This window comes from Pongo abelii, chromosome 10, assembly GCF_028885655.2.
Source record: "Pongo abelii isolate AG06213 chromosome 10, NHGRI_mPonAbe1-v2.0_pri, whole genome shotgun sequence".
Taxonomy (NCBI): domain Eukaryota; kingdom Metazoa; phylum Chordata; class Mammalia; order Primates; family Hominidae; genus Pongo; species Pongo abelii.
In genome coordinates this window covers 74,929,831-74,955,910 of record NC_071995.2, presented here as the reverse complement: position 1 = coordinate 74,955,910, position 26,080 = coordinate 74,929,831, and the positions used below count along the sequence as shown (strand labels likewise).

Sequence of the window (26,080 nt, the reverse complement as noted above, 5' to 3'; positions counted from 1 at the left end):
CTTTTGCACCACTTTTGCAGTGGTGGAAAACTCAAATCAATGCAAGCTGGTAGCACCTGTACTCATAAAAAGATAAAATACCTAAAAAGAAACCAGAAAGAAATTCTAGAACTAAAACATACAATAACTGAAGTCATTATATGGATTCAAAGGCAGAAATGAGACAGAATGTCTTCAAAGACAGAAGAAAGAGTCAGCAAACATGAAGACAGAGCAATAGCAATTACTATCAAGTGTGAGGAGCAGAAAGAAAAAAGACCGAAGGAAAGTGAAGACAGTCTAAGGGATCTGTGGGACACCATCAAGTAGAACAACACACACATTGTGGAAGTTCCAGAAAAAGACAGAGAGAGAGAAAGACATAGAGAGAATATTTGAGAAAACAATAGCTGAAAACTTCCTAAATTTGAATATAAACATCAGTGAAGTCAACGTAAAAGGAACTCCAAGACACCCACACTGAGACATAATTATAATCAAACTTTTGAAAGACAAAGACAAAGAGAGAACCTTGAAAGGAACGAGAGAGACGCAACTGGTCACATACAAGGATCCTCAATAAGATTATCAGCAGATTTCTCATCAGAAACTTTGGAGGCCAGAAGGGAACAGGCTGACATATCCAAAGTGCTAAAAGAAAACCAATGCCAACCAAAATTCCTATATTCAGCAAAACTGTCCTTCAAAAGAGGGGAAGAAATTAAGACATTCCCAAATAATGACTGAGAGAATCTGTTACCACTGGACCTGCCCTGCAAGAATTGAACAAAGGAGACCTGCCGGGTGAAATTAAGGGACACTAGACAGTAACTCAAAGGCATATGAAAAAATAAAGATCTCAATAAAAGTCAATACATGGGCAATTACAAAACCTAGCATGACGTAACAATAATTTGTAACTCCAGTTTTTTGTTTTCTACATGATTTAAGAGACTAATACATTAATTTAAAAATTATTAAACACTAGTATTGTTGTAATTTTGGTCTGTGTGTCTAAATATTGTTTCTATATAATTTTAGAGACCAATGCATTTAAAATAATTACTTTATGTCTGTTGGAAATACAATGTATACATATGCAGTTCTGTGACATCAACAACTAAAAAGCATATAGATGAGGCTGTAAAGGAGCACATTTATTAGGTTATTGGCATTAATCTGTATAAATTCAGTAACATAAATTCAAATTAGTGTTATAACTTTAGGTTTTTTTTGTTTTTTTTTTTTTTTTGAGAGGGAGTCTCGCTGTGTAGCCCAGGCTGGAGCACAGTGGCGCGATCTCGGCTCACTGCAAGCTCCACCTCCCAGGTTCACGCCATTCTCCTGCTTCAGCCTCCCGAGTAGCTGGGACTACAGGCACCCGCCACCACGCCCGGCTAATTTTTTTTTATTTTCAGTAGAGACGGGGTTTCACCATTAGCCAGGATGGTCTCAACCTCCTGACCTTGTGATCCACCTGCCTCGGCCTCCCAAAGTGCTTACAGGCATGAGCCATCGTGCCCGGCCCAACTTTAGGATGTTAAGTGTAATATCCATAGTATCTGCAAAGAAAAGTAGCTATAGGACATACACGAAAGGAATGAGAAACTTAAACATTTCACTACAAAAACTGAACTAAACACAAAAAAATACAGTAATGCAGGAAATGAGAGGGGAAAAAAGCTATATGGCATATAGAAAACAAATGGTGGCCGGGTGCAGTGGCTCTCGCCTGTAATCCCAGCACTTTGGGAGGCCGAGGAGGGTGGATCACGAGGTCAGGAGTTTGAGACCAGCCTGACCAACATGGTGAAACCCCGTCTCTACTAAAAATACAAAAATTAGCTGGGCGTGGTGGTGCATGCCTGTAATCTCAGCTACTTAGGAGACTGAGGCAGGAGAATTGCTTGAACTCAGTAGGCGGAGATGGCAATGAGCTGAGATTGCGCCACGGCACTCCAGCCTAGGCGACAGAGCAAGACTCTGTCTAAAAAAAAAAAGAAATGGCAAAATGACAGAAGTCCCTCTTTATTAGTAATTACTTTAAATGTAAACGGATTAAACTCTCCAACCCAAAGACAGTTTGGCAGAATAGACTGGGGTAAAAAAGACCCAACTATACACTATCTACAACAGACACAAAGGCAAATGAGTTAGAAATTAGATCCAAAAGCAAATGAGTTGGAAATTAAAGGATGAAAAAAGAAATTCCATGCAAATAGTAACCAGAGGAGAGCAAGAGTTGCTACACTAATATCAGACAATAAACTTTAAATCAAGAATGGTTACAAAAGACAAAGACATTACATATTAATAAAAGGTTCAATGCAGCAAGAAGATACAACAATTATAAATTAAAAGCATTGAACATTTAACCTAATAGCATCATCAAAATATTTGAAGCAAAAATTGACGGAACTGAAGAGAGAAACAGACAGTTCTACAATAAGAGCTAGAGACTTCAACACCGCAACTCTCAATAATGGATGCAACAACTAGACTTAAAAGTAAGGAAACACAGAACTTAAGGAAACCGTGCCCGGCCTGGATTCATGTATTTTTAAAAGTGAATTGAACTTATGTATCAAAATGTAGTATTGTGCCTCTTCTTCCCACTGTAAATAATTAACAATTCCTAAGCAAATATCAAGTGGAAAAGGGAAGACTATGAACAAAATAAACTACATTCTGAAGACACAAATTTTGGGGTTTTGTCTGTCTAGTTTTTGTTGTTGCTTTATGTGTAGAAAAAACAAGATTACATGTGTCATTCTAATAAAAACCATGTACAGGTTGGGCATTTCTAATTCAAAAATCCAAAACATTAAATATTTCAAAATCCTAAACTTTTTGAGCATATGATACCTCACATGGAAGATACTACACATGACCTCATGTGACAGGTGCATAAAACATAAAAAACATTGTATAAAAGTACCTTCGGGCTATGTGTATATGAAACATAAATAAACATGTTTAGACTTGAGTCCCACCCCAAAGATCTCTCATTGTGTATGTGCAAATATTCCAAAATCCAAAAAAATCCAAAATCCAAAACACTTCTGGTCCCAAGCATTTTGAATAAGGGATACTCAATCTGTATTTAGATAAGATAGCCTATTTAAACCTAAAAACAAACAAACCTACAAAAGAAAACAGAAACACAATCTTTATAGCTGTCACTGGATTTCTCTATGTTGTTGCACTCAAAGCCCACGCAAAAGATGAGATCACCTTAAAATCAAATTGTTCAGATCAATCATTTTTAATCTTTTTGGTGATCACAGACCTCTTTAAAAATGCAATGAAAGTCACAGACTCTACCCAGAAACATGCTCCAACACACAAAATTCTGTATGTAATTCCAAGGCATTCAGGGAAGTCCAAAGCTCTTTCTGGAGCCCAGGTAAGAATGTTAAGTAATTCACACGTCCTCAGCAAGTTGTAATAAAGATCACACTACTCTGAGATTTGGTTTGCACTGAGTAGTGTTAAAGTTTCCAGCACTCTACAGAATGAATATTAAGAGACCAAATGCACACCAAGTCTTTATATTAGGAAAGAGTTATTTCATAATTTCACAAAACAAATAAAAAATATTGTTTTACTTAGTTGACCTACTGGCATAACAGATACCACTTTATGCTTTCTTCTTGAAGTAAATATGCAGATGATCAGAAAGACCAAGAAAAATACACACCCTAAGGAAATATGACTATTAATTCTGTGGGATGCAATGAACTTCAGACAATTCTTTTTTTGCTTGTTTTTTTTGAGATGGAGTCTCACTCCTTCGCCCAGGCTAGAGTGTATTGGCATGACCATATCTCACTGCAGCCTTGAAATCCCAGGCACAAGCGGCCCTCCCACCTCAGCCTTCCGAGTAGCTGGGACCACAGGAGTGTGCCATCACCCCTGACATGGTCTGGATCTGTGTCCACACCCAAATCTTATGTTCAACTGTAATCCCCAATGTTGGAGATGGGGCCTGGTGAGAGGTGATTGGATCAAGAGGGTGGATCCTTAATGAATGGTTTGGCACCATCCCTTTGGTACTGTTCTTGTGATAGAGCTCTCATGAGATTTGGTTGTTTGGAAATGTGCCATACCTCCTCCCCACTCTCTCTTCCTCCTGCTCCAGCCAGGTAAGATGTACCTGCTTCCCCTTCACCTCCCGCCACGATTGTAAAGTTTCCTGAAGACTCCTTAGAAGCAGAAGCCGCTATGCTTCCTGTACAGCCTGCAGAATCATAAGCCAATTAAACCTCTTTTCTTCATAAATTACCCACTGTCAGGTATTTCTTTATAGCAGTGAGAGAACAGAGTAATACAATGCCCTTTTTTTTTTTTTTTTTTTTTTTTTTTTTTTGCAGAGACAGGGTCTCATTCTATTGCCCAAGCTGGTCTCAAACTCCTGATCTCAAGTGATGGTCCCACATTGGCCTCCCAAAGTTTTAGGATTACAGGCATGAACTTCCACATCTGTCCAATTTCAGACAATTCTTAAAGCTCAAGAATCTATGAACTAGTTTCTCCTCTTTGCAGATGAAAATAACTGTTGTTCTAACTGGTGTGAGATGGTATCTCATTGTGGTTTTGATTTGCATTTCTCTGATGGCCAGTGATGGTGAGCACATCTACACCATGGAATACTATGCAGCCATAAGAAATGATGAGTTCATGTCCTTTGTAGGGACATGGATGAAATTGGAAATCATCATTCTCAGTAAACTATCGCAAGAACAAAAAACCAAACACCGCATATTCTCACTCATAGGTGGGAATTGAACAATGAGAACACATGGACACAGGAAGGGGAACATCACACTTCAGGGACTGTTGTGGGTTGGGGGGAGGGGGGAGGGATAACATTGGGAGATATACCTAATGCTAGATGACGAGTTGGTGGGTGCAGTGCACCAGCATGGCACATGTATACATATGTAACTTACTGCACATTGGGCACATGTACCATAAAACCTAAAGTATAATAATAATAATAATAATAATAATTACAATAAAAGAAAAAAAAAAAAAAAAAAAAAGAAAATAACTGTTGTTATTTCAACTTCCATATAATTTGCATTATAAAAAGTCAGATTTATCCTTTTCCTTAGCCTATCTCAAAGACTGATAATCTGGTATTCTGACGATATTTTAGAAAACTGTGATATTTCCCTTAGCACGGGTTAAATAAGTAAATATGACATTAACTACATTTTATTTCTAATCTGTGTACCTGGTTGCAGGGGGGAGAATATTGGATGCACACTGATGTTTTCCATTTAAAGTGCTTTAATTCCAACAATGTTTTCCAACTCACCATAAGTAACCTTAATATTCTTAGGGCCTAATAGTATACTTCTGGAAAGACCAGCAAGTATCAAAAGCAAATAGACATATTCAATTAACCAATGGGAAATAAACTCAATTTTCGTGTGTGTGTGTGTGTGTGTGTGTGTGTGTGTGTATGTGTGTGTGTGTGTGTGACAGAGTTTCACTCTTGTTGCCTAGGCTGGAGTGCAGTGGCGCAACCTCGGCTCACTGCAACCTCCGCCTCCCGGGTTCAAGCGATTCTCCTGCCTCAGCCTCCCAAGTAGCTGGGATTATAGGCATCCGCCACCATGCCTGGCTAATTTTTTGTATTTTCAGTAGAGACGGGGTTTCACCATGTTGGCCAGGCTGGTCTCAAACTCCTGACCTCAGGTGATCCACCCTCCTCGGCCTCGCAAAGTACTGAGATTACAGGTATGAGCCACCGCAACCAGCCCATAAACTAATTTTGTAATTGAGATATACTGATGTTTTTCCCAAAGTAATATGACTGTTACTCAGATTCATATTTCACTTGAAATACACATGCCAAAGAAAACAACTACAACAAAAACCTTACTGTGTAGCCTTGACTATGTCCCATGTGCTGTAATCATCAATATGAGTTTTCCGTCCAAGAGGTTCACCATATCCATGGTTATAATGGCTTTGGGGTTTGATTTCCTGTTAAAAAGAAAATCACACACAGGCAAGAATTGAAAAAAGGGGTACAGAAAATATTTCTATATTTTATAGTAGTGCTTTTGTGTTGAGAAATGCTAATTACTGAAATAATTAAATTTACCTTATTCGAAAGTCTATACTCTTTTATTTTATTTATTTATTTTTTTGAGATGGAGTCTCACTCTATCCCCCAGGCTGGAGTGCAGTGACGCGATCTCGGCTCTCTACAACCTCCGCCTCCTGGGTTTAAGTGAGTCTCCTGCCTAGCCTCCTAAGTAGCTGAGACTATAGGCACGTGCCACCACGCCCGGCTAATTTTTTGTATATTTAGCTGAGACGGGGTTTCCCCATGTTAGCCAGGATGGTCTCGATCTCCTGACCTTGTGATCCGCCCGCCTCAGCCTCCCAAAGTGCTGAGATTAAAGGCATAAGCTACCGTGCCCGGCCAAGTCTACACTTTTTAGGGAAAAAGCTTGTTCAAAGAGATCTACCCATTTTACACATTCTCAAGCTAAAAAAATCTGTAAGATTAGAAACAAGTAACAACTTAGCAACTGAAATTAATCTTTAGCTCCACAGAACTCTCTTACCTTGTCATCAAATCAACTCATTCTCTCTGACCAATTTTTCTATTATTCTAGTATGACCCACAGCTCTAAACACTCTACTTTAAAACCTTCATCACATGCACTACTCTATTCCTCAAATAAACTCTAAGGCCCTAAAGGAAGGAACCTATGGATATTATTTTTCTATTATTCTCAGATATCACCTTTCCTAAAACTTCTTCATGCTCCAAGCTACCATTAGATGAATAAGGAACAGAGCAGTGCTGATAAAAGGTAAATCTGCTTGAATAGGCCTAAAAATGTTAATATCCTTTTAAAAAGATTTTATATAAAAATCCATATATATAAAATTTAATTTACATAAAAATTTAAATGAGTTTCAAAGAATATTACATCTATTCAAAGCTTACATGCTGTAATTTTCTATTAAAAATACAAAATTTGGTATATATAGTCAATTTCCTCAATATAACATAGCACTAAAATACAATTGTTTCTTTTTTATAAAAACCGAAAAACTGAGTTTGTTCAGTTCCAATAACATCTGTTGAAAATGCTGTGTTTCTGATATTTTTAACAAACATATATGTAAATATAAATAAAAGGATAAATCATAAAAGATTTGGAAAGAAATCCTTAGAACAATATATGCTCTCTTGCCTCTGATAAACCACCTACCACTGATACTTAATCATACAAAGTTAAGAGTATTTTACTAGAGGAAAAAGGTATTTAGCTTACTCTAGCCATTCAAATTGTGTGGGAAGTTCTAAAACTAATTTGTTTGAGCCATAAATTTAGAAGACTATCAATCTGAATATTTTCAATGAAAAGGAATTTAAAAGTTTCACACAAGCAAATTCTGCTTCGCATATAATCTTTCAACAAGTAAATGCTTAGTTCTTTATGAAAATGCTATAGCCAATGTTAAAATACATTTTAACATTTATAATTATATACCCACATTAGAAGAAAGAAATATACATCATTCTTAAGCCAAGATTCACAATATACTGCAGATAGTTCACTAAATGATTTTTTAAGAGGTTGTTCTCAAACTCTATTCAAATAGAGTAGCTTAAGTAGGTTTAGTATTTTGAGTATATACAATATTCTGAATAACTGACAAAGCAAGCCAATACATAAGACTTATCCATTTAATTTCTTTAAATCTTTTCTATTTAATTTCTCCACAGAATTCCAGTTTTCAATCTCTCTATGCTCTATATTCAGTGGGGTTAAGGTAAAAAGAAATACTTCTAAGCCAGTAACACTTTCTTATTTCTAAATTTTCTTTTCTGATTCTATTCTCTCCAACCACAGGGAAAATAATTTTTTTAAACTCCAACTTTGACATCTATATGGCTGTAAGATACCTGAAAAAGAATAAAAACTTGATCACATCTTTCAGAGAGAATGGAATAATATACCCAACAAAACATGGATTGAGAGCCTGCTATACATAAAGCTCTCTACAATGTACACTGGGACCCCACCCAGGATAGGGTAAGACATGTGCAACGTTAAAGAGGTTGTCAAAATACGCAGTAATCAAGATCAACAACAAAAACAACAACATTTTAATGGAATATTTTTAAACTAAAACCAATGCAACAAAACACACACACACACACACACACACACACACACACACACACACACCCATGAACCAAACATCAACATTTTAAAACAGAGACAGCATCAGAATCACTAACTCTTCCTTTTGCATCAGGCTCCACTATGGCTCAGAGCATCACTGTGCATGTATACAAAATGTAGCCTGTCATCCTGAAGGACTTCCAATCCAGAATGGAAAGACAAAGTAGAGAAGAAAAATACGTCAAATATTATAAGCAAGAGCCTTCCAATAATAAGTAAAAACACAGATGAGGAAAACATAATATCCAAAAGGTAATAACATAACTTGAAAAAACTTTGAAAATGTGCTATGGCAAAATGCTATTCTTTTTTACTATGGACAAATACATTGCTTTTACATACTAATAATATTCACAGAATAAAAATAAGTCTCTTTCTGAGGATTACTATCATAAAGTTTTCAAGAAACTTTAATTTTATTTTCATGCCCAGAGACCTCACTTACTGTACATAATGATTAAATTGTATTCTCAGTTTGTTTCACTGACATTGCCAAATGTGAGCTTATAAATGTTACTGGAAATTAAGACTTTTTTTTCCAGTAACATATTAAAATTAACCTATATAAGTATCTGTTTTGTGCCTCCTATAAGGCTGTTTTTATTTCCTTAGTAAAAGGTATCTGATTTTTAAAATATGCCTTTAACTAAACATATCTCGAGTAATTCTACAGTGGCAGAGTTATACTCACTAAAGAAAAGGTGTATATGAAAATCTCCAACCTACTTTATTACCAAACAAATTTTGTAATAAAGAACTTTATTTCTCACTTTTAAACAGACTGGATACTGGTTTATCTCTAGGACTAGTACCTTGTCAATGTGACAAATGACAACACTCTATCAAGATAACCACAACTATCAATAGGCCTAGGAGTAACAGTTCTAATTATAAAACATATTTTTAACATGTTCATATAAATAAACATATCTAACAAACATAGATAATTTTTAAGCTAAAAATTTGCTATTATATATTAAATATATTTTCAACATACAAATATTTAGTTAATTCAACTCTTTAAAATCCTGTAATTTGGCCGGGTGCAGTGGCTCACGCCTGTAATCTCAGCACTTTGGGAGGCAGAGGCGGGTGGATCACAAGGTCAGGAGATTGAGACCATCCTGGCTAACACAGTGAAACCCCGTCTCTACTAAAAAATACAAAATTTAGTCCAGCATGGTGGCAGGCGCCTGTAGTCCCAGCTACTCAGGAGGCTGAGGCAGGAGAAAGGTGTGAACCTGGGAGGCAGAGCTTGCAGTGAGCCACGATCACGCCACTGTGCTCCAGCCTGGGCAACAGAGTGAGACTCTGTCTCAAAAAGAAAATAAAATAAAATCCTGTAATTTTTCCTCGATGTTAATGGAAACCAAGAAGCAATTTAATTGCTATTTCTACCAAGAAAAGCAATACTAATTTTAAAATATGTATGTGTGTCATTGTAACTTTTAAGAATGCAGTAATTCCATTAGAAGCAGCTTGGTATAATAGAAAAAAACCCATGACTGAGAGGCTAATGAATAAAAGTCCACCACTCCCCTACCTAGGGTACACCTAGCAAGTCAATTAACTACTATAGAGTACAGATCTCTCCTTTGTAAAAAGGGATTTGAATAAAATAAGCAAAAAGTTCCTCTGAGGTGCCTCAAGGTAAGAGTGGAAGAGCTCAGAGATTTCAAACTCCACACACTCATTCCCTTCTTTTGAGGCAGAGCCTCACTCTGTCACCCAGGTTGGAGTGCAGTGGCATGATCTCAGCTCACTGCAACCTCCGCCTCCCAGGTACAAGCCATTCTCCTGCCTCAGCCTCCTGAGTAGCTGGGACTACAAGCACACACCACCACACCTGGCTAATTTTTCTATTTTTAGTAGAGACAGGTTTTCACCAAGTTGGCCAGGTTGGTCTCAAACTCCTGGCTTCAAGTGATCCACCACTTCGGCCTCCCAAAGTGCTAGGATTACAGGCATGAGCCACTGCACTCAGCCTCATTCCCGTCTTCAACAAACCACTTCATTATTTGTTTTTAGATACTGGGTATTAAAAACTTTAAGCAAATTAAATTTAGCAGAGTTTATCTAAGCAAAGGACAACTCATGAATCTGACAACACTAATAACCAGAAGAGGTTCAGTAAGCTCAGCTTCAGAGCATGAGCAGAGGGTTTCAACAGGCTGAACTTGGAAGCAAAGCAATTACTTGATTAGCCATAGCTAGCTAGGCATTTGCCTTATTTGATCATGATCCAGTAAAAGGTCCCAAGTTAGAGGTTAGCTGGTGATTTCTAACTGATAATGTCTCTAGTTAGACTTAAGTTTCATGTCACTGTTTTCATTGAATTGGGTTTGGGTTTGCTTATGTAGGAACCCCAGGACATGCAGCTTTATACAAGATTTCTTCAATTAAAGGTTTAGCTGCTTTCTAAAAAAAAGTTCTGAAACTTCTAGATTAGACATTCTCCAAGTTCTAAGGGGAACATAAAATGATTTCATATATTTTTAAAAAATTATAGCCACTTGGAAGATTCTTAACATTATCTAGTTGACAGTCAAAAGGTTTTTTTGTTTGTTTGTTTTAATAGTCCTGGCTTTGAAGAGAATTGGAAGGAGAGAAATAACCTCCAAAATCTGCTACTATGGGTAGCAGACAGTAGACAGGAATAGTAGACAGGAATGGGAAGAGCTGGGATAAGCTGAGCTGCGATAAACCCTGCTGCTAAGAGAAATCAACATGACAAGACTCAATCTTACACAGCAGGTATAGGGCAAATACTAGTTTATATGCCAATATGAGAGATGCCATAATACATGTTTATTTTCATACCTTGATGGGATTATATAACCAATCAACTATTCGCCAAGTGTCTATGTGCAAATTAGTTAACTTTTTAAAATGCTAGACCTATTGCGGTATAAGTGTAATCCGTCTTTGTCTCAGGTTCACAGCACAAGGCTCCTAAAATGCTTGAAATTTCTGAGTGATAGGAATGTTTTTTGTCATTCATTAAAAGTCCCTTTTGACTACACCAGAGTTTATGCCAATGAAGTGACCTGGAGTGGAGCCCCTATATAGCATAGCCTCAGGAGGGGGCTGGTGACTAGAATGACCAAGTGATTAGAGGGCTAGAATTTTCAGCTCTTCTTACTGACCTCCAGAAAGGAGAATGGGGTGCTGAATATTAAGTTCTATAAAACCTCCTAAAACAACATTTGATGAGTTTCTGGATTGGTGGAGACATTAAGGTTCTGAGAGGGTAGTATGCCTGGAGAGGGCATGGAAACCACACTCCCCCACTCAGACCTCCTCTCATACATCTCTTTCATCTGCCTGTTCCTGAGTTGTATCCTTTATAATAAACTGAAAAATGTAAGTAAAGTGTTTCCCTGAGTTCTGTGAGCAACTTATGCAAATTATCAAATCTGAGGAGGGAGTCATGGGAACCCAATTTATAGCCAGTCAGTCCAGAAGTACTGGAGGCCTGATTTGTGACTGGCATCTGAAGTGGGGACTTCAGTCTTGTGGGACTGAGCCCTTGACTTGTCGTGTCTATGATAATCCCAGGTGTATAGTATAGTATACTAAGTATAGTAAGTTCAGAAATATTATGAAAGAAGGATAATGGAAGGGACTTGCCCTTCAAATTTAATTCTTTAAATTTATGGTATTACGGGTCTCTACGGGTACTTGATTCATTTCTAAATTCTACCTAATACTAACGAAACGTCTTAAAACAAAATAAAACATAAAGCACACATATAATGCTCCTTTTAAAAAAAAATTATTTAACCCCAAATTGCATTTGCAAAATAAAGGCATTTTGTTACAGCCATAGAAATAGGCAAAAAAATTTGGCAACGAAGGAAAACCTGAGGTAGTGATTTCTTCTAAATTCTAGGCATATCATAAGGATTTTTAAAGGAATGCTTATTGTTCATAATAAAAAGAGGGCATAAGCATAAAAATATATAACCAAGTGAATAACAAATGGCAAGAAAAACAAGTTTCCCCTATAAAATCCTAAAATAACTCTTTTAAAATGTAATTAGTTAACATTGCCAGCAGATGGCACTACACTCAAGACAGACTCTTAAAACCTACCTGAAACACCATGTTTTCTCGGCTTTTATTTTTAATTGACACATAATAATTGTACATATTTATGGGATACAGTGTGATATTTCAATACATGTATACAATGTACAATGACCAAAACAGGATAATTAGCATATCTATCACCTCAAACATTGATCATTTCTTTGTGTTGAGAACATTAAAAATCTGTGTTTGTATATTTGAAAATATACAATAAATTGTTAGTCAGTCTGTAGTACTATAGAACACTAGGACTTATTCCTCCTAACTAGCTGTACTTTTATATCCCTTAACCAACCTTTAACTATCCCCCTCCTCCTCTTTCCTGCCTCTAGTAACCACTATTCTACTCACTACTTCTGAGATTAACTTCTTTAGCTTCCATGTATGGGTGAGAACATGAGGTATTTAATTTTGTGATGAACTGTCTTTCAGGAAAGACTGAACAAACCTGATTTAGGAAAACATTTGGGAAAATATTCATCAACCTTAGCTTCCTTAAATAACGGTTTTCACTTCATTTCCTTCTAGCATTAATCCCTATCTATACATGTATTTGTAACAATATATGTATCGTATTGTATGCAGTATATTATAATGTCTTTCCACAGACATTTGATGAATGAATATTTATTTATTTAGAGACAGAGTCTCACTCTGTCACCCAGGCTGAAGTGCAGTGGTATGATCTTGGCTCGCTGCAACCTCCACCTCCTGGGTTCAACTGATTCTCCTGCCTCAGTCTCCAGAGTAGCTGGGACTACAGATGTGTGCCACTAAGCCCAGCTAATTTTTGTATTTTTAGTAGAGACGGGGTTTCACCATGTTGGCCAGGCTGGTCTCAAACTCCTGACCTCAAGTGATCCACCCACCTCGGCCTCCCAAAGTGATGGGATTACAGGTGTGCTCCACCGCACCCAGCCTGATGAACTTTTAAGTAAATGCCTATATGCATAAGTTTCTCTCCTCTTCCTATCTCTTTAAAAATAAGCTTCATTTTTTATAAGAGTCCTAGATTTACAAAAACAATGTCAAGAGAGTAGTTCCCATATTCCCCATGCTGTTTCCCCTATTAACAACAGCTAACAGTATGATACATTACCTTTAAAGAACCAATATTGATACACTATTATTAACTAAGTCCATACTTTGTGCAGAGTTCATTAATTTTTGTCCAATGTCCTTTTTGTTCCAGGATCCCATCCAGGATACCACCTTACACGTAGTTATCATGGCTCCCTAGGCTACTCTTGCCTGTGACACTTCTCAGACTTCCCTTGTTTTTGATGACCTTGACAGTTTTGAGAATAACTAGTCAGGTATTTTGTAGAATGACCCTCAACTGGGATTTCTTTGATGTTTTTCTCATTACTAGACTCAAGTTATGTATTTTAAAGGGCAACTATTGTTTTTAATCTAACCTTTTTTTTTTTCAGATTTCTTTCAACACTCCTTTACAATCTTTATTTCCCCAAATGTTTATGTATTTTTACATACTCTATCATCATAGTACTCACACCCTTAATATTCTTCCCTTTTACATTTCTTTATGCCATTACACATAGTTTTTGTAAGTACTCCTTTGAACTACTGTTAGTCACTCTGCATATACCAATATATACCACTGCATACACCAATATATCAAAACGTTCTGAAACATTTCCCAATTGCTGAACATTTTTAGCTTATTCTTACATGTCCTAACTGAACTGAGATTGTGTATTTTAGGCTTTCCTCTTCTCTGTCTTCTCCTAACATTCTCTTCACCATTAGACTTTAAGCTATGACAGGGTGGGAATCCTATCTTAATCATTTGTGTATGCCCAGTGCTTAGGACAGAGCCTAGCACAAATAATACTGGTTTCCTTAAATGAAATGAAAGAATAAATGGATGGATTCTTCCTCACTACTGAAAAATACTTTCTTTAACTCATTTAATATTTCTTCATTTTAACTGGGATAAACTCCTAGAGACAGATTCTTAAAGAGTATGAATATTTTTATGGTTCTTGACATGGTATCTAAATTGTTTTGCAAAAGAATTATAATCCGAACAGCAATACATGATTAACTATTTCTCCATAAACTCACTGGCACTGGGTGTTATTTTTAAATTCTCCACTATTTAAACAGAGTAAGAAAGACTTGCTGGGCACGGTGGCTCATGCCTATAATCCCAGCACTTTGGGAGGCCAAGGCGGGCAGATCACCTGAGGTCGGGAGCTTGAGACCAGCCTGACCAACATGGAGAAAACCCCGTCTCTACTAAAAATACAAAACTAGCTGGGCGTGGTGGTGCATGTCTGTAATCCCAGCTACTCGGGAGGCTGAGGCAGGAGAATTGCTTGAACCCGGGAGGCAGAGGTTGCAGTGAGCAGAGATCATGCCACTGCACTCCAGCCTGGACAACAAGAGCAAAACTCTGTCTCAAAAAAAAAAAAAAAAAAAAAAAAACCTTGCAATTCCAACTTTAAATATATTTTCCTATCCTAGTTCATCTTTTGGGAATTACCTGTTCATATCTTTTGGTCATTTTATTGTACTTGACTCCTGAAATTTGCTTAATATATTTGTATTAGACTTTTATATATATATAAGATTAAATATTAATCTTTTTCAGACTGATCTAAAGACTTCCATGTTTAGAATTGTTCATTTATGCTTTCAATATAATTCAAAGATTATACCCTTTATAGTCACATGTATTAATCTTTTCCTTGTGCTTTTTTGGTTTTCATTTTTATATTTCAATACTGCTACAATTATTTGTGCTACTCCTGAAATATTTTCAGTTCTCTTCTCAGGTACAAAGTTGAACTGTACACCCTTGGCCCTTTGAAAGATAAGTGTGTCCAAGTGATTGACCATGTGATCTTAACCAATGGAATATGAATAAAAAGGATCTGTTGCTTTCAGAGAACAAGTTTAAGAGCCAATATGCAATTCCCCAGTCTCTCTTTCCATCTGCCAAGGAGACTGGCAATCTTCTAGAAAGTAGAGATAATCACTGGATAGAAAAGCTACTATCCCACCCACAATGTATGTGCAGCATAAACTACTAACATTTTTTTAAGGGACAAGGTCTCACTATGTTGCCCAGGCTAGAGTACAGTGGCTATGCACAGATGTGATCATCAACCACTACAGCCTCGAACTCCTGGGCTCAAGCAATCTTCCTGTCTCAGCCTCCTGAGTAGTTGGTACTACAGGTGCACACCACCACGCTCAGCTAAGCCACTGAAATTCAGGGTTGTCACTGCAGCAAAACATAGCTTATCCGGACTAATATGATTCTGAAAGTTGTTTAGTTTGGTAAGTAGTGTGTAAATGGATCTATATAAATCATTTTCATTGTATTTTGGAGCTGGTTATAACTAGTATATGGTTTTACTACTAATGCTCACAGATTTATCTTATATCCAGCCACAATGTTAAAATATCATCTCTGATTTTAGATATCTTTGAATACCGTAAGAATATAATCAACTCTTCTGCGCGCGCACGCACGCACGAGAGACAGAGAGAGAGAGAGTGTGTGTTTTCACTCTATGGCCGATGGCATTGGCAAAAACATCAAATGCAATATTGGAAAAGTAAAATGAGAATACTTCCTTATTTCCTATTATTTTTCCTCCATTTTTAATAGTCAATGTATTTAGTGTTTCTTCATCATAAAGTTGTTCAATCATCCTTATTCAAATATATTCCAGGGAATGCATAACACTGTATATGGATAAAAATGCCCACTTGATTGGGCATAAAAATGCCAACAGGCTCTTACATTATAGAATATGGCCAATTTAATATTTCATTGGAGATTCTCAATTTCATCCTGTAAAGATTATGACCAGTATTATTTTTATGTATCTCCTAGTTGATAATATTATGAAAGTGACCTTCACTCTTCCCCTTGACCTCCCTTCTCCACCACAGGCCAACTGTTCTTATCAGCAGCCCACACTCAAGTCATGGCCACATTTCCACTAGGGCCCAAAAAACTAGGGCAGACATAAAATGACTCCGGAAAATTTCAAGGAAGAAGCACCTTCTAAGTATTTTAAGTTGTTTTATTTTGGTTTTTTTAATGTTTGCATCAAGTGCACATGTAAATTATTTAAATGTAATTACCAAAATGTAATTTGAATGGCAAAGACATGTAACTGAAAATCCTAAAAAGTACTGTAAACTATCTCTTAGAAGAAGTGCAAAAACCCCATCTTCGACTAAGAATACGACATTTAGGCATCTAGTTCAGCAGGCAACGGGGATCAATCAGGGATTTTTGAGGAAGGAAGTAACAGAATTAGATATGCGATTTTAGAAGATCACCTAAAGATTTTTTTTTCCTTTCCACCATCCCCACAATTTATACTTCCGCCTTTCCTGTGCTATTTACTAGAAGGCATTTCTAACTATCAAAATGTCCAAGCTAGAAAAATTCAGCTGGGTGCAGTGGTGCATACCTATAATCCCCACAACTCATGAGGCTGATGGGGAAGGACCACGTGCGGCCAGGAGTTTTGAGACCAGCCTGAGGAACATAGTGAGACTGTCTCTAAAAATAAAAACTAAAAAGGCCAGGCACAGTGGCTCATGCCTGTAATCCCAGCACTTTGGGAGGCCGAGGCGGGTGGACTGCTTGAGTTCAGGAGTTCAAGACCAGTGTGACCAACATGGTAAAACCCCATCTCTACTAAAAATACAAAAATTAGCCAGGCATGGTGACAGGTGCCTGTAATCCCAGCTACTCAGGCGGCTGAGGCAGGAGATTCACTTCAACCCAGATCATGCCACTGCACTACAGCCTGGACGACAGAGCAAGACTGTCTCAAAAACAAATAAAAATAAAAATAAAAATAAAAAAATTAGCCAGGCTTGATGGCACACACCTGTAATCCCAGCAACTCAGGAGGTTGTGGTGGGAGGATCACTTGAGCCTACAGTAAACTGTGATCACACCACTGCACTCCTGGGCAACAGAACAAGATCCCATCTCTTTAAAAAAAAGAAAAGAAAGAAAAAGAAAACTAATTCCCCCTTGATTCTTTATCCCACAGCTTCAAATACTCACCAAGTCGCAATGCTTCTTTTCTCAAAACAAATCCGTCCCTTCCTCTGTATTAATATTATCACAAATAGTTTACCCATATTACTGTCCCTATCACTCCCTTACTCAAAATCCTTAAAATCATACATATAGGGGTAAAGAGAGGACATTTTGGCAATCATACAAAATCCTTCATGAAGTGGTCCCAATTTGCTTTTTACAGCTTTAGTATCCACCATTCCCTTCTACACATCCTACACATTTACGTACACCAGCCATTCCAAGAAGTCATGTACTTTTAAAAACCTCAGTATCTTTGTGCTCATGTTAGCTATTCTACTTAGAAGACACACCCCATCTCAGGCTCAGGCAAACCTTTACAAATCACAATTCAATTCACAATTCAAGAGTCACCATAGCCTTCCTTGTACCAGGCAATTAAATGACCTATTATGTGTACCCCTGTGCTATGCAAATAAATTATTACAGATGACTAAGGATGGTGGACAATAATTTTTTCAAGTTTACAATGGGTTTATCAGGACATAACCACCATCATAAGTAGAAAAGTATCTGGACTCACAAGGGTTCAACTTACAATTTTTAACTTTATGATGGATTTAACAGACTATTAAATGCATTTCTGACTAATGATGAGTTTACCGGGATGTGGTCCCATCGTAAGGTGAGGAGTATAAGAGGACTTCAAAAAGTTTGCAGAAAAAATGGAGTCAAAAGATTAAAAATATAAACTTCACTTCTCAACATAAGCCCCATCAAGTTCAAGACACTTTTGTAAATGATGATATCATTTAGTCCAACCCTAAAAAACTGAAGGTCCTGGCAATTTAACCAAGTCAATGCAATATTTTTCACATTATTACCTGAAAAAAATGGGTGCCCTTTAAAGATGTTTTAAGATTAGGGAACAAAAAGAAGTTAGAAGGAGCCAATTCAGAACTGTAAGGTGGATGTCTAATGATTTCCCATTGAAACTCACAAAACTGCCCTTGTTTGATGAGAGAAATTAGCAGGAGCATTGTCATAGTAGAGAAGAACTCTCTGGTAAAGCTTTCCCAGGCATTTTCCTCTGCTAAAGCTTTGGCTAGCCTTCTCATAATAAGCAGATGTTGTCATTCTTTGGCATTCCAGAAAGTCAACAAGCAAAATGCCTTGAGCATCCAAAATTCTGTTACCACAACCTTTACTCCTGACTTTTTGCTTTTGCTTTGAGTAGACCACTGGTAGCCACTGCTTTGACTGTGCTTTGTCTTCAGGATCGTACTGGTAAAGACGTGTCCATCTCCTGTTACAATTCTTCAAATAAATGCTTCAGGATCTTGATTAAAAACTCTGCTCTTGTCTGCAGCCAATATGTATGCAAGGGTTTTGGCACCCATCTCGTGGAAAGTTGGCTCAACTTTAATTTTTCAGTCAGAATTGTATAAGCTGAACCAATTGAGATGTCTATGGTGTTTGTTACTGTTTCTGCTGTTAATCTTCCACCCTGTTCAATTAAGGCATGAATAAGATGAATTTTTTCCTCACAAATTGATGTCGATGGTCTCCTGCCGCCAGCTTCACCTTCAACATCATCTTACCCTTTCTTAAAACAAGTTATCCATTTATATACTGCTGATTTCTTTGGGGCATTGTCTCCACACTTTTCACAAAGCATCAATGATTTCACCATCATACCCGAGCTTCACCATAAATTTGATGTTTGTTCTTGTTTCAATTTTATAGAATTCATGTTGCTCTGATAGGGGCTCTTTTCACACTATGTCTTATCCTTCTTTTTTTTTTTTTTTTTTTTTTTGAGACGGAGTCTCGCTCTGTTGCCCAGGCTGGAGTGCAGTGGCAAGATCTCGGCTCACTGCAAGCTCCGCCTCCCAGATTCATGCCATTCTCCTGCCTCAGCCTCCCGAGTAGCTGGGACTACACGCGCCCGCCACGACGCCCAACTGATTTTTTGTATTTTTTAGTAGAGACGGGGTTTCACCGTGTTAGCCAGGATGGTATCGATCTCCTGACCTCGTGATCCACCCACCTCGGCCTCCCAAAGTGCTGGGATTACAGGCGTGAGCCACCGCGCCCGGCCTGTCACGGCCTGTCTTACCCTTCTTAATGCCTCAAACTAGATATGGTTTAGACATGTTACAACTAGCTAAAAGATTATTTTGGTGCAAAAAAATTTTTGAAATCCCCGTATAGTTTTTTCATAATACCCATTTTCCAGGAACTTTTTGAAATCTGTATATATTGTGTGGTGGTATATGTGCTAGTTTAGTATTGTTGCTCTAATAAATTGCCACAAATTTAGTGGCTTAAAACAACACAAATTCATTATCTTATAGTTCTAGAGGTCAGAAGTCCAAAATCATCACTGGGCTAAAGTCAAAATGTCAGTAGGGCCACACACTCTGCTCCCTCCAGAGGCTCTAGGGGAGAATCCGTTCCTTGCCTCTTCTAGCCCTCTTGGGTACTGGCATAATCAAGGCCAACATTTTCAAATCTCTCTCCACTGTTTTTACATTGCCTTCTCCTCTGTGTATATGTTCAAATCTCCCTCCACCTCCCTCTTATATGGATATATGTGATTACATTTAGGGCTCAGCTAACCAAAATAATCCCTCCATCTCAAGATACTTAATTATCTCTGTAAAAACTCTTTTTCCTGATAAGGTAACATTTATAGGTTCCAGAGATTAGGACCTGATATCTTTGGGAAACCATTATTGTGCCTATTAAAGGATGAAAATAAGAGTGAAGTGAGAAGAGATAAAATCTGTATTCCATGGTGATATGGTTTGGCTCTGTGTCCCCATCCAAATCTCATCTTGAATTGTATTCCCCAGGTGTTGAGGGAAGCACCTGATGGGAGGTGATTGATCATGGGAGTGGTTTCCACCATGTTGTTCTCAAGATAGTGAGTTCATAAATAGACAGTTACGAGATCTGATGGTTTCATAAGCGTTTGATAGTTCCTCCTTCACGTATCCCTCTCCTCTTTCCTGCCACCACGTAAGACGTGTCTGCTTCCCCTTCCACTGTGATTGCAAGTTTCCTGAGGCTTCCCCAGCCATGTGGCACTGTGAGTCAATTAAATATCTTTCCTTTATAAATTACCCAGTCTCGGGTATTTCTTTATAGCAGTGTGAAAACAGACTGATACACATGACTGGAGCTTTGTAGTTTTCTCTTAGCTATCAAATACCCTCAATCATGGGAGAAACCTAACCTTGGGCTCTCTCTTGTAGGACATTTTGAGAGATCTGAAATTCACCCTGTGGGGACTAACTTTCTACTTGACCAAACTTTAGTCAGGCTCCTCTGAGCCTTCTTCTCAACTAGGCCTCAACGTCGACCCTTGCCATTTGGGGGCCTGCATATCCCAATTTTTGCAAGAATTCTGCTAAGTCAATTAGACCTAAGTCAGGCAGGCCAAGGTCATCAGATACTGAAGGTGGGGAATTCTGTTAAGTTGTTTTAGCAAGAATCCCCCATCCCTGATGTCTTCTCTTGGTAATTTTCCATCTGCTGACTACCCCTCATTCTACTTGTTGACTATAAATCCCCACCTGTCCTTGCTGTATTTGGAATTGAGCCCAGTTCTACACTGAGGTATCTTTTCCACTATTGCAAAGTTCCTGAATAAAATCTGTTGTTTATCACTTCAGTCACTGTCCACTTCTGGCCTTCTCTGACAAGAATTCCCTCTGTAATATTCTCTGGTACAAACGAGACATTCTCCAGCACAATTCTTAAAACTCTTCCTCAGCTCCTACTCCAGTGGCACATATCTGAGGTTGTCTCTGCTGAATAGACAACTTTCTTTGTTAAGTTTCTTTCAAGATAGCACTAGACTAAACAGCATCTAAAGTGTTTGCCTGGCCCAAAGGAAATGCTCTTGACTCAATATCACTGGACACATAGTGAAAGCCCTCTCTTCCAGCTCTTCCACTGCAAAGCTATTTTATATATCTGTTACATTTATTCTTCTCCAGGAATGCAGCAGCAGGCCCCAGTCTCTGGGCCTTCCATAACTCCAGGAGACCCAAATCATACTTTTCCCAAGAATTCTCTAACACTTTACTCAGGTAACATTCCAGGGAGGAAGGCCTAACTATTTTCTGCAACCCAGCAGGCATCCAGCTAAAGGACCATCTTCCTTCCTGAAAAGTCCTCCAATCTCTCAGAGAAATTGTTCTTCACCCACAGAGAAGATAATGTAAAGACTACAGCACTCCATTTTGAGCTGATAACTCTTCAAAGAATCCTTCCTCACATTAAATTCTTTTTTTATCTTGTATAGGCTGGAGGTGCTAAAGTTCCAGAACAAATCATGGCCACATGCCAAAAAATTCAACACCATCTCTTTATAATGCAGCTTTATCAGCTTTATCAGCTACTATCCTTAGCTTTAGGCTCCAGGAAAAACGCTAAGGTGACAAGAAAAAACCCACTTAACACTCAGTTATATACAAATACATCATACAGTACTTACCCTATCACACCTAGAATTTTTCAGTTAACATTATGTTTTTGAGATTTATCTGTGCTGATACATACTTTATTCAATGTAATTGCTAAATGGTATTACATTACATGAATAAGCGAGATATATTCTCCTACTGTCTTAGTCCATTTTGTGTTGCTATAACAGAATACTAGAGACTGGGTAATTTATAAAGAAAATAAAGTATTTCTTACAGTTCAGAAGGCTGAGTAGTCCAAGGTGAAGGGGCCCACATCTGGCAAGGCCATTCTTGCTGCATCATCCCATGGTGGAAGGTGCAAGGGCAAGAGAGCATGAGACAGCAAACGAGAAGACTAAACTCGCTTTTAGAACCACCCATTCTCGAATAACAAACTCACTCTCTTGATAAGGACATTAATCCATTCATGAAGGCAGAGCCCTCTTAGCCTAATCACCTCTCAGCAGTCCCACCTCTTAATACCATCACAATGACAATTAAATTTCAACATGAGTTTTAGAAGAGACATTCAAAACAAAGCACCTATTAAAATACAGGTTGCTTATACTTTTTGCTACTACAAACCATACTGCAATGAACAATCTTATATGGGTCTCATCTGTAAAAGTTTCTCTAGGGTAAGTACGTATTAGTTTTAATAGAACTTATAAATATCTTCAACTATCTTTCAAAGTAGTAGTAACAATCTATGCTCTCATTAGCAATGTGTGAGTTCTCTTTCACTATACTTGGATTTATCAGACTTTTTTTTTTTTTTTTTTTTTTTTGAGACGAAGACTCGCTTTGTCACCCAGGCTGGAGTGCAGTGGTGCAATCTCAGCTCACTGCAAGCTCCGCCTCCCGGGTTCACACCATTCTCCAGCCTCAGCCTCCCGAGTAGCTGGGACTACTGGCACCCGCTACCACGCCCGGCTGATTTTTTTTTTTTTTTTGTATTTTTAGTAGAGACGGGGTTTCACTGTGTTAGCCAGGATGAGGATGGTCTCGATCTCCTGACCTTGTGATCCACCCACCTCGGCCTCCCAAAGTGCTGGCATTACAGGCGTGAGCCACAGCGCCCAGCCTCTCAGACTTCTTAATTTGGGGAGATCCAATGGCTACCTAATTTTATCTTGTTTGATTTGTATTTCCCTGAAGAAAAGTGAAGTTTATCAAAGAGAGATCAACTACATCAATGCTATTGAAAAGTCAGGAAGAATGAAGACTGCAAGTAATCATTGGATTTAACAATATAGAGGTCATATTACTTGGAAAGTGGGGCACATGTTAGACTGCAGTTGACTTAAAAGATGGAAGAAAAGGAACTGGGAACAGCAAGTACAAACAACTTTTTAAGAATTTCATTACAAAGAAGTTGGGCGGTAGCCAGAAGTGACATGGAATCAAAGAAAACTAAAGTTTTTTATTTTGCTTTTGTTTTCTAAGATGAGAGAAATGATCACTAACAGAAATGATCTGGTAGAGCCAAAAACTAATGATGTTAAGTGTAGAGAACTGCTGGAGAGGTGTCCTTAAGTGGGCATGAGGAGACAGAAATCAGTGTAACCAAACATGTACAGTATCTACAAAACACCAATAAAAGAAGTCAAAGAATATCTAAATAAGCAGGCATGCCATAATGACAGACTGGAAATTTTAATATGGTAAAAACTGTCAATTCTCCAATTGATATATAAATATCAGAATCCCAGCAAGTAGACAATAGACAAGTTTAACCTAAAATTTACATAGGAAGTAAAAGAAAACAAACTACTAAAACAATTTTGAAAGAGATGAATAAAGTGAGAAGAAGCAAACTACTAAAGTTGAAGACCTACTATATAGCTATAGTAATCAAGACTGTGTAGTATTGGCTGACGAATACATAAATCAATGAAACAGAAGACCCAGATATAAAAACAACAAATATGTTCAACTGATTTTTTACAACAATGTAAAAGCAATTCAATGGAAGAGATGTACCAGAGCAGTTGGATATCCATAGGCAAAAAAAAAGAAAAAAGAAGCTCAACCTTAACTTTCACACTTTATACAAAAATTAACTCAAAATTAATCACGAACTTGAATGTTAAAAGTAAAATTATAAACTTAAAAACATAGAAGACAATCTTTGGGATCTCAGGCTAGGCAAAGAAAACTCAGACTTGACATGAAAAGCACAATTCATAAAAGGAAAAATTGGCCAAATAGACTTCATCAAAATTAAAACTTTTGCTCTGGGAAAGACTCTGTTATGAGGCTGATGTGGTTTGGCTGTGTCACCACCCAAATCTCATCTCAAATTGTAGTTCCCATAATTCCCACGTGTCATGGGAGGGAACTGGTAGGAGGTAATTAAATCATGGGGATGGGTCTTTCCCATGCTATTCTAGTGAGATAGTAATCTCACAAGATCTGATGGTTTTATAAATGGGAGTTCCCCTGCACACACCTTCTTGCCTATCACCATGTAAGACGTGACTTGGCTCCTCCTTGCCTTCTGCCATGATTGTGAGGCCTCCCCAGCCATGTGTAACTGAGTCAATTCAACCTCCTTCCTTTATAAAGTACCCAGTCTTGGGTATGTTTTTATTAGCAGTGTGAGAACAGACTAATACAAAGGTGGAAAGACAAGCTACAGACTGGGAGAAAATAATTGCCAATCACAACAAAGTGACTAGTGCCTAAGATATATAAACAGCTCTCAAAACTTGACAGTAAAATAAATAATCAACTAGGAAATAGGCAAAAGACACTATTAGCAGCTGAAATGTATACCCCCAAAACTCACATGTTGAAGCTCTAACCCCTGTACCTCAGAACAGACTGTATTTGGAGCTAGGGCCTTTAAAGAGGTGATTAAATTAACATGAGGCCACTGGGTGGGCCCTAATCCAATGTGATTACTGTCCTTTTAAAAAGGAGAAAATTTGGATACATAAAGAGATCATGTGAGAATATGAGAACGCAGCCATCTGCAAGCTAAGCAGAGAGACCTCAGAAGAAACTTGATCTTGGACTTCTAGCCTCCAAAACTGGAGAAAAAAAATTTCCATTGTTTAAGTCATCCAGTTTGTAGCATTCTGTTATGGGAGCCCTGACAAAGTCATACAGACGTGAAGAGACACTTCACCAAACAAGACATACAAACGGCAAATATGCACATGAAAAGATATTTAACATCATCTGCCATTAGGGAAATGCAAATTAACATGACAATGACTTATCACTTACCTATAAGACTGGGCTAAAATTAAAAAGTGTCAAAAATTTCTTTATTATGGTTGCTGACTCAGCATCCATTTTTAGATCTAACATAAGTTATCTGAAACCCAGCTATAGCCCTCCATCTTGGCCTAGTTAAAACTTCCCGGCCGGGCACAGTGGCTCACGTCTGTAATCCCACCACTCTGGGAGGCCGAGACAGGCAGATCACCTGAGGTCATGAGTTTGAGACCAGCCTGGCCAACATATAGTGAAACCCCGTCTCTACTAAAAACTACAAAAATTCGCTGGGTGTGGTGGTGCATGCCTGTAGTCCCAGCTACTTGGGAAGCTAAGGCAGGAGAGTAGGAGAATCGCTTGAACCCACCCAGGAGGCAGAGGTTGCAGTGAGCCGAGATCACGCCCCTCTACTCTACCCTGGATGGAAGCGAGACTCCGTCTCAAAAAAAAAAAAAAAAAAAAAAAACTTCCCTTGCCTGTGTGACTGTCTGCAATATAGACTTGTTCATCTCACTGACCAAAAACTCAATACTCCCCACAGCTGCTGACCACGATAAAAACCTAATGGTCAACACCACAGTCATGTAAATAAGATCTCCCTTAACGAGTGTTTGCTTTAAACTAGCCAATCCACAACCCCCACAGGAAAGCCTACAGGATAATGCCTATGTACCTTAAAAAAGGCATAGTCCCACCGATATCCCCTTTTCCCTCTCACTCTCTTTCTCTCTCCCCTCCCTCAGCTCCCCGCATCCTTCCTTAACCTTAACCTCTCTGGGCCCTATGAGTAAATCTCGTTTCATTCTGGTTTCACTTCCTCATGTGTCTCACCTGACACACACGCACAAACCTAACTCAGCTCCCCAATCCCTGCTAGGGCTCTCCTAGAGTGAGGCTACTTGCCTTATGGCCCTCTCAAGATAGAGATCCCAAGACCAATTAGAAAGTAAATATAACAATAAAAATCACAACAAAGTGACAATACCAAATGCTGGTGAGGATGCGGCTCTCCCTCATCCTCACTCATATACTGCTGA

At 38.1% G+C, this 26,080-nt stretch overlaps 1 protein-coding gene across 2 annotated transcripts in view; it reads right to left on the bottom strand.

Moving 5' to 3' along the window:
• ZDHHC17 (zinc finger DHHC-type palmitoyltransferase 17) overlaps positions 1 to 26,080 on the bottom strand; it is a 90,463-nt gene that overhangs the window by 50,828 nt on the left and 13,555 nt on the right. Inside the window, exon 2 of one of the 2 annotated variants that reach the window (XM_002823539.6) lies at positions 5,873 to 5,976. The exons of the other annotated variant lie outside the window; for it this stretch is intronic. Coding sequence (XP_002823585.3) covers positions 5,873 to 5,976 — 104 coding nt within the window. The remainder of the gene's footprint in view (positions 1 to 5,872; positions 5,977 to 26,080) is intronic. 2 annotated transcript variants of the gene reach the window in all.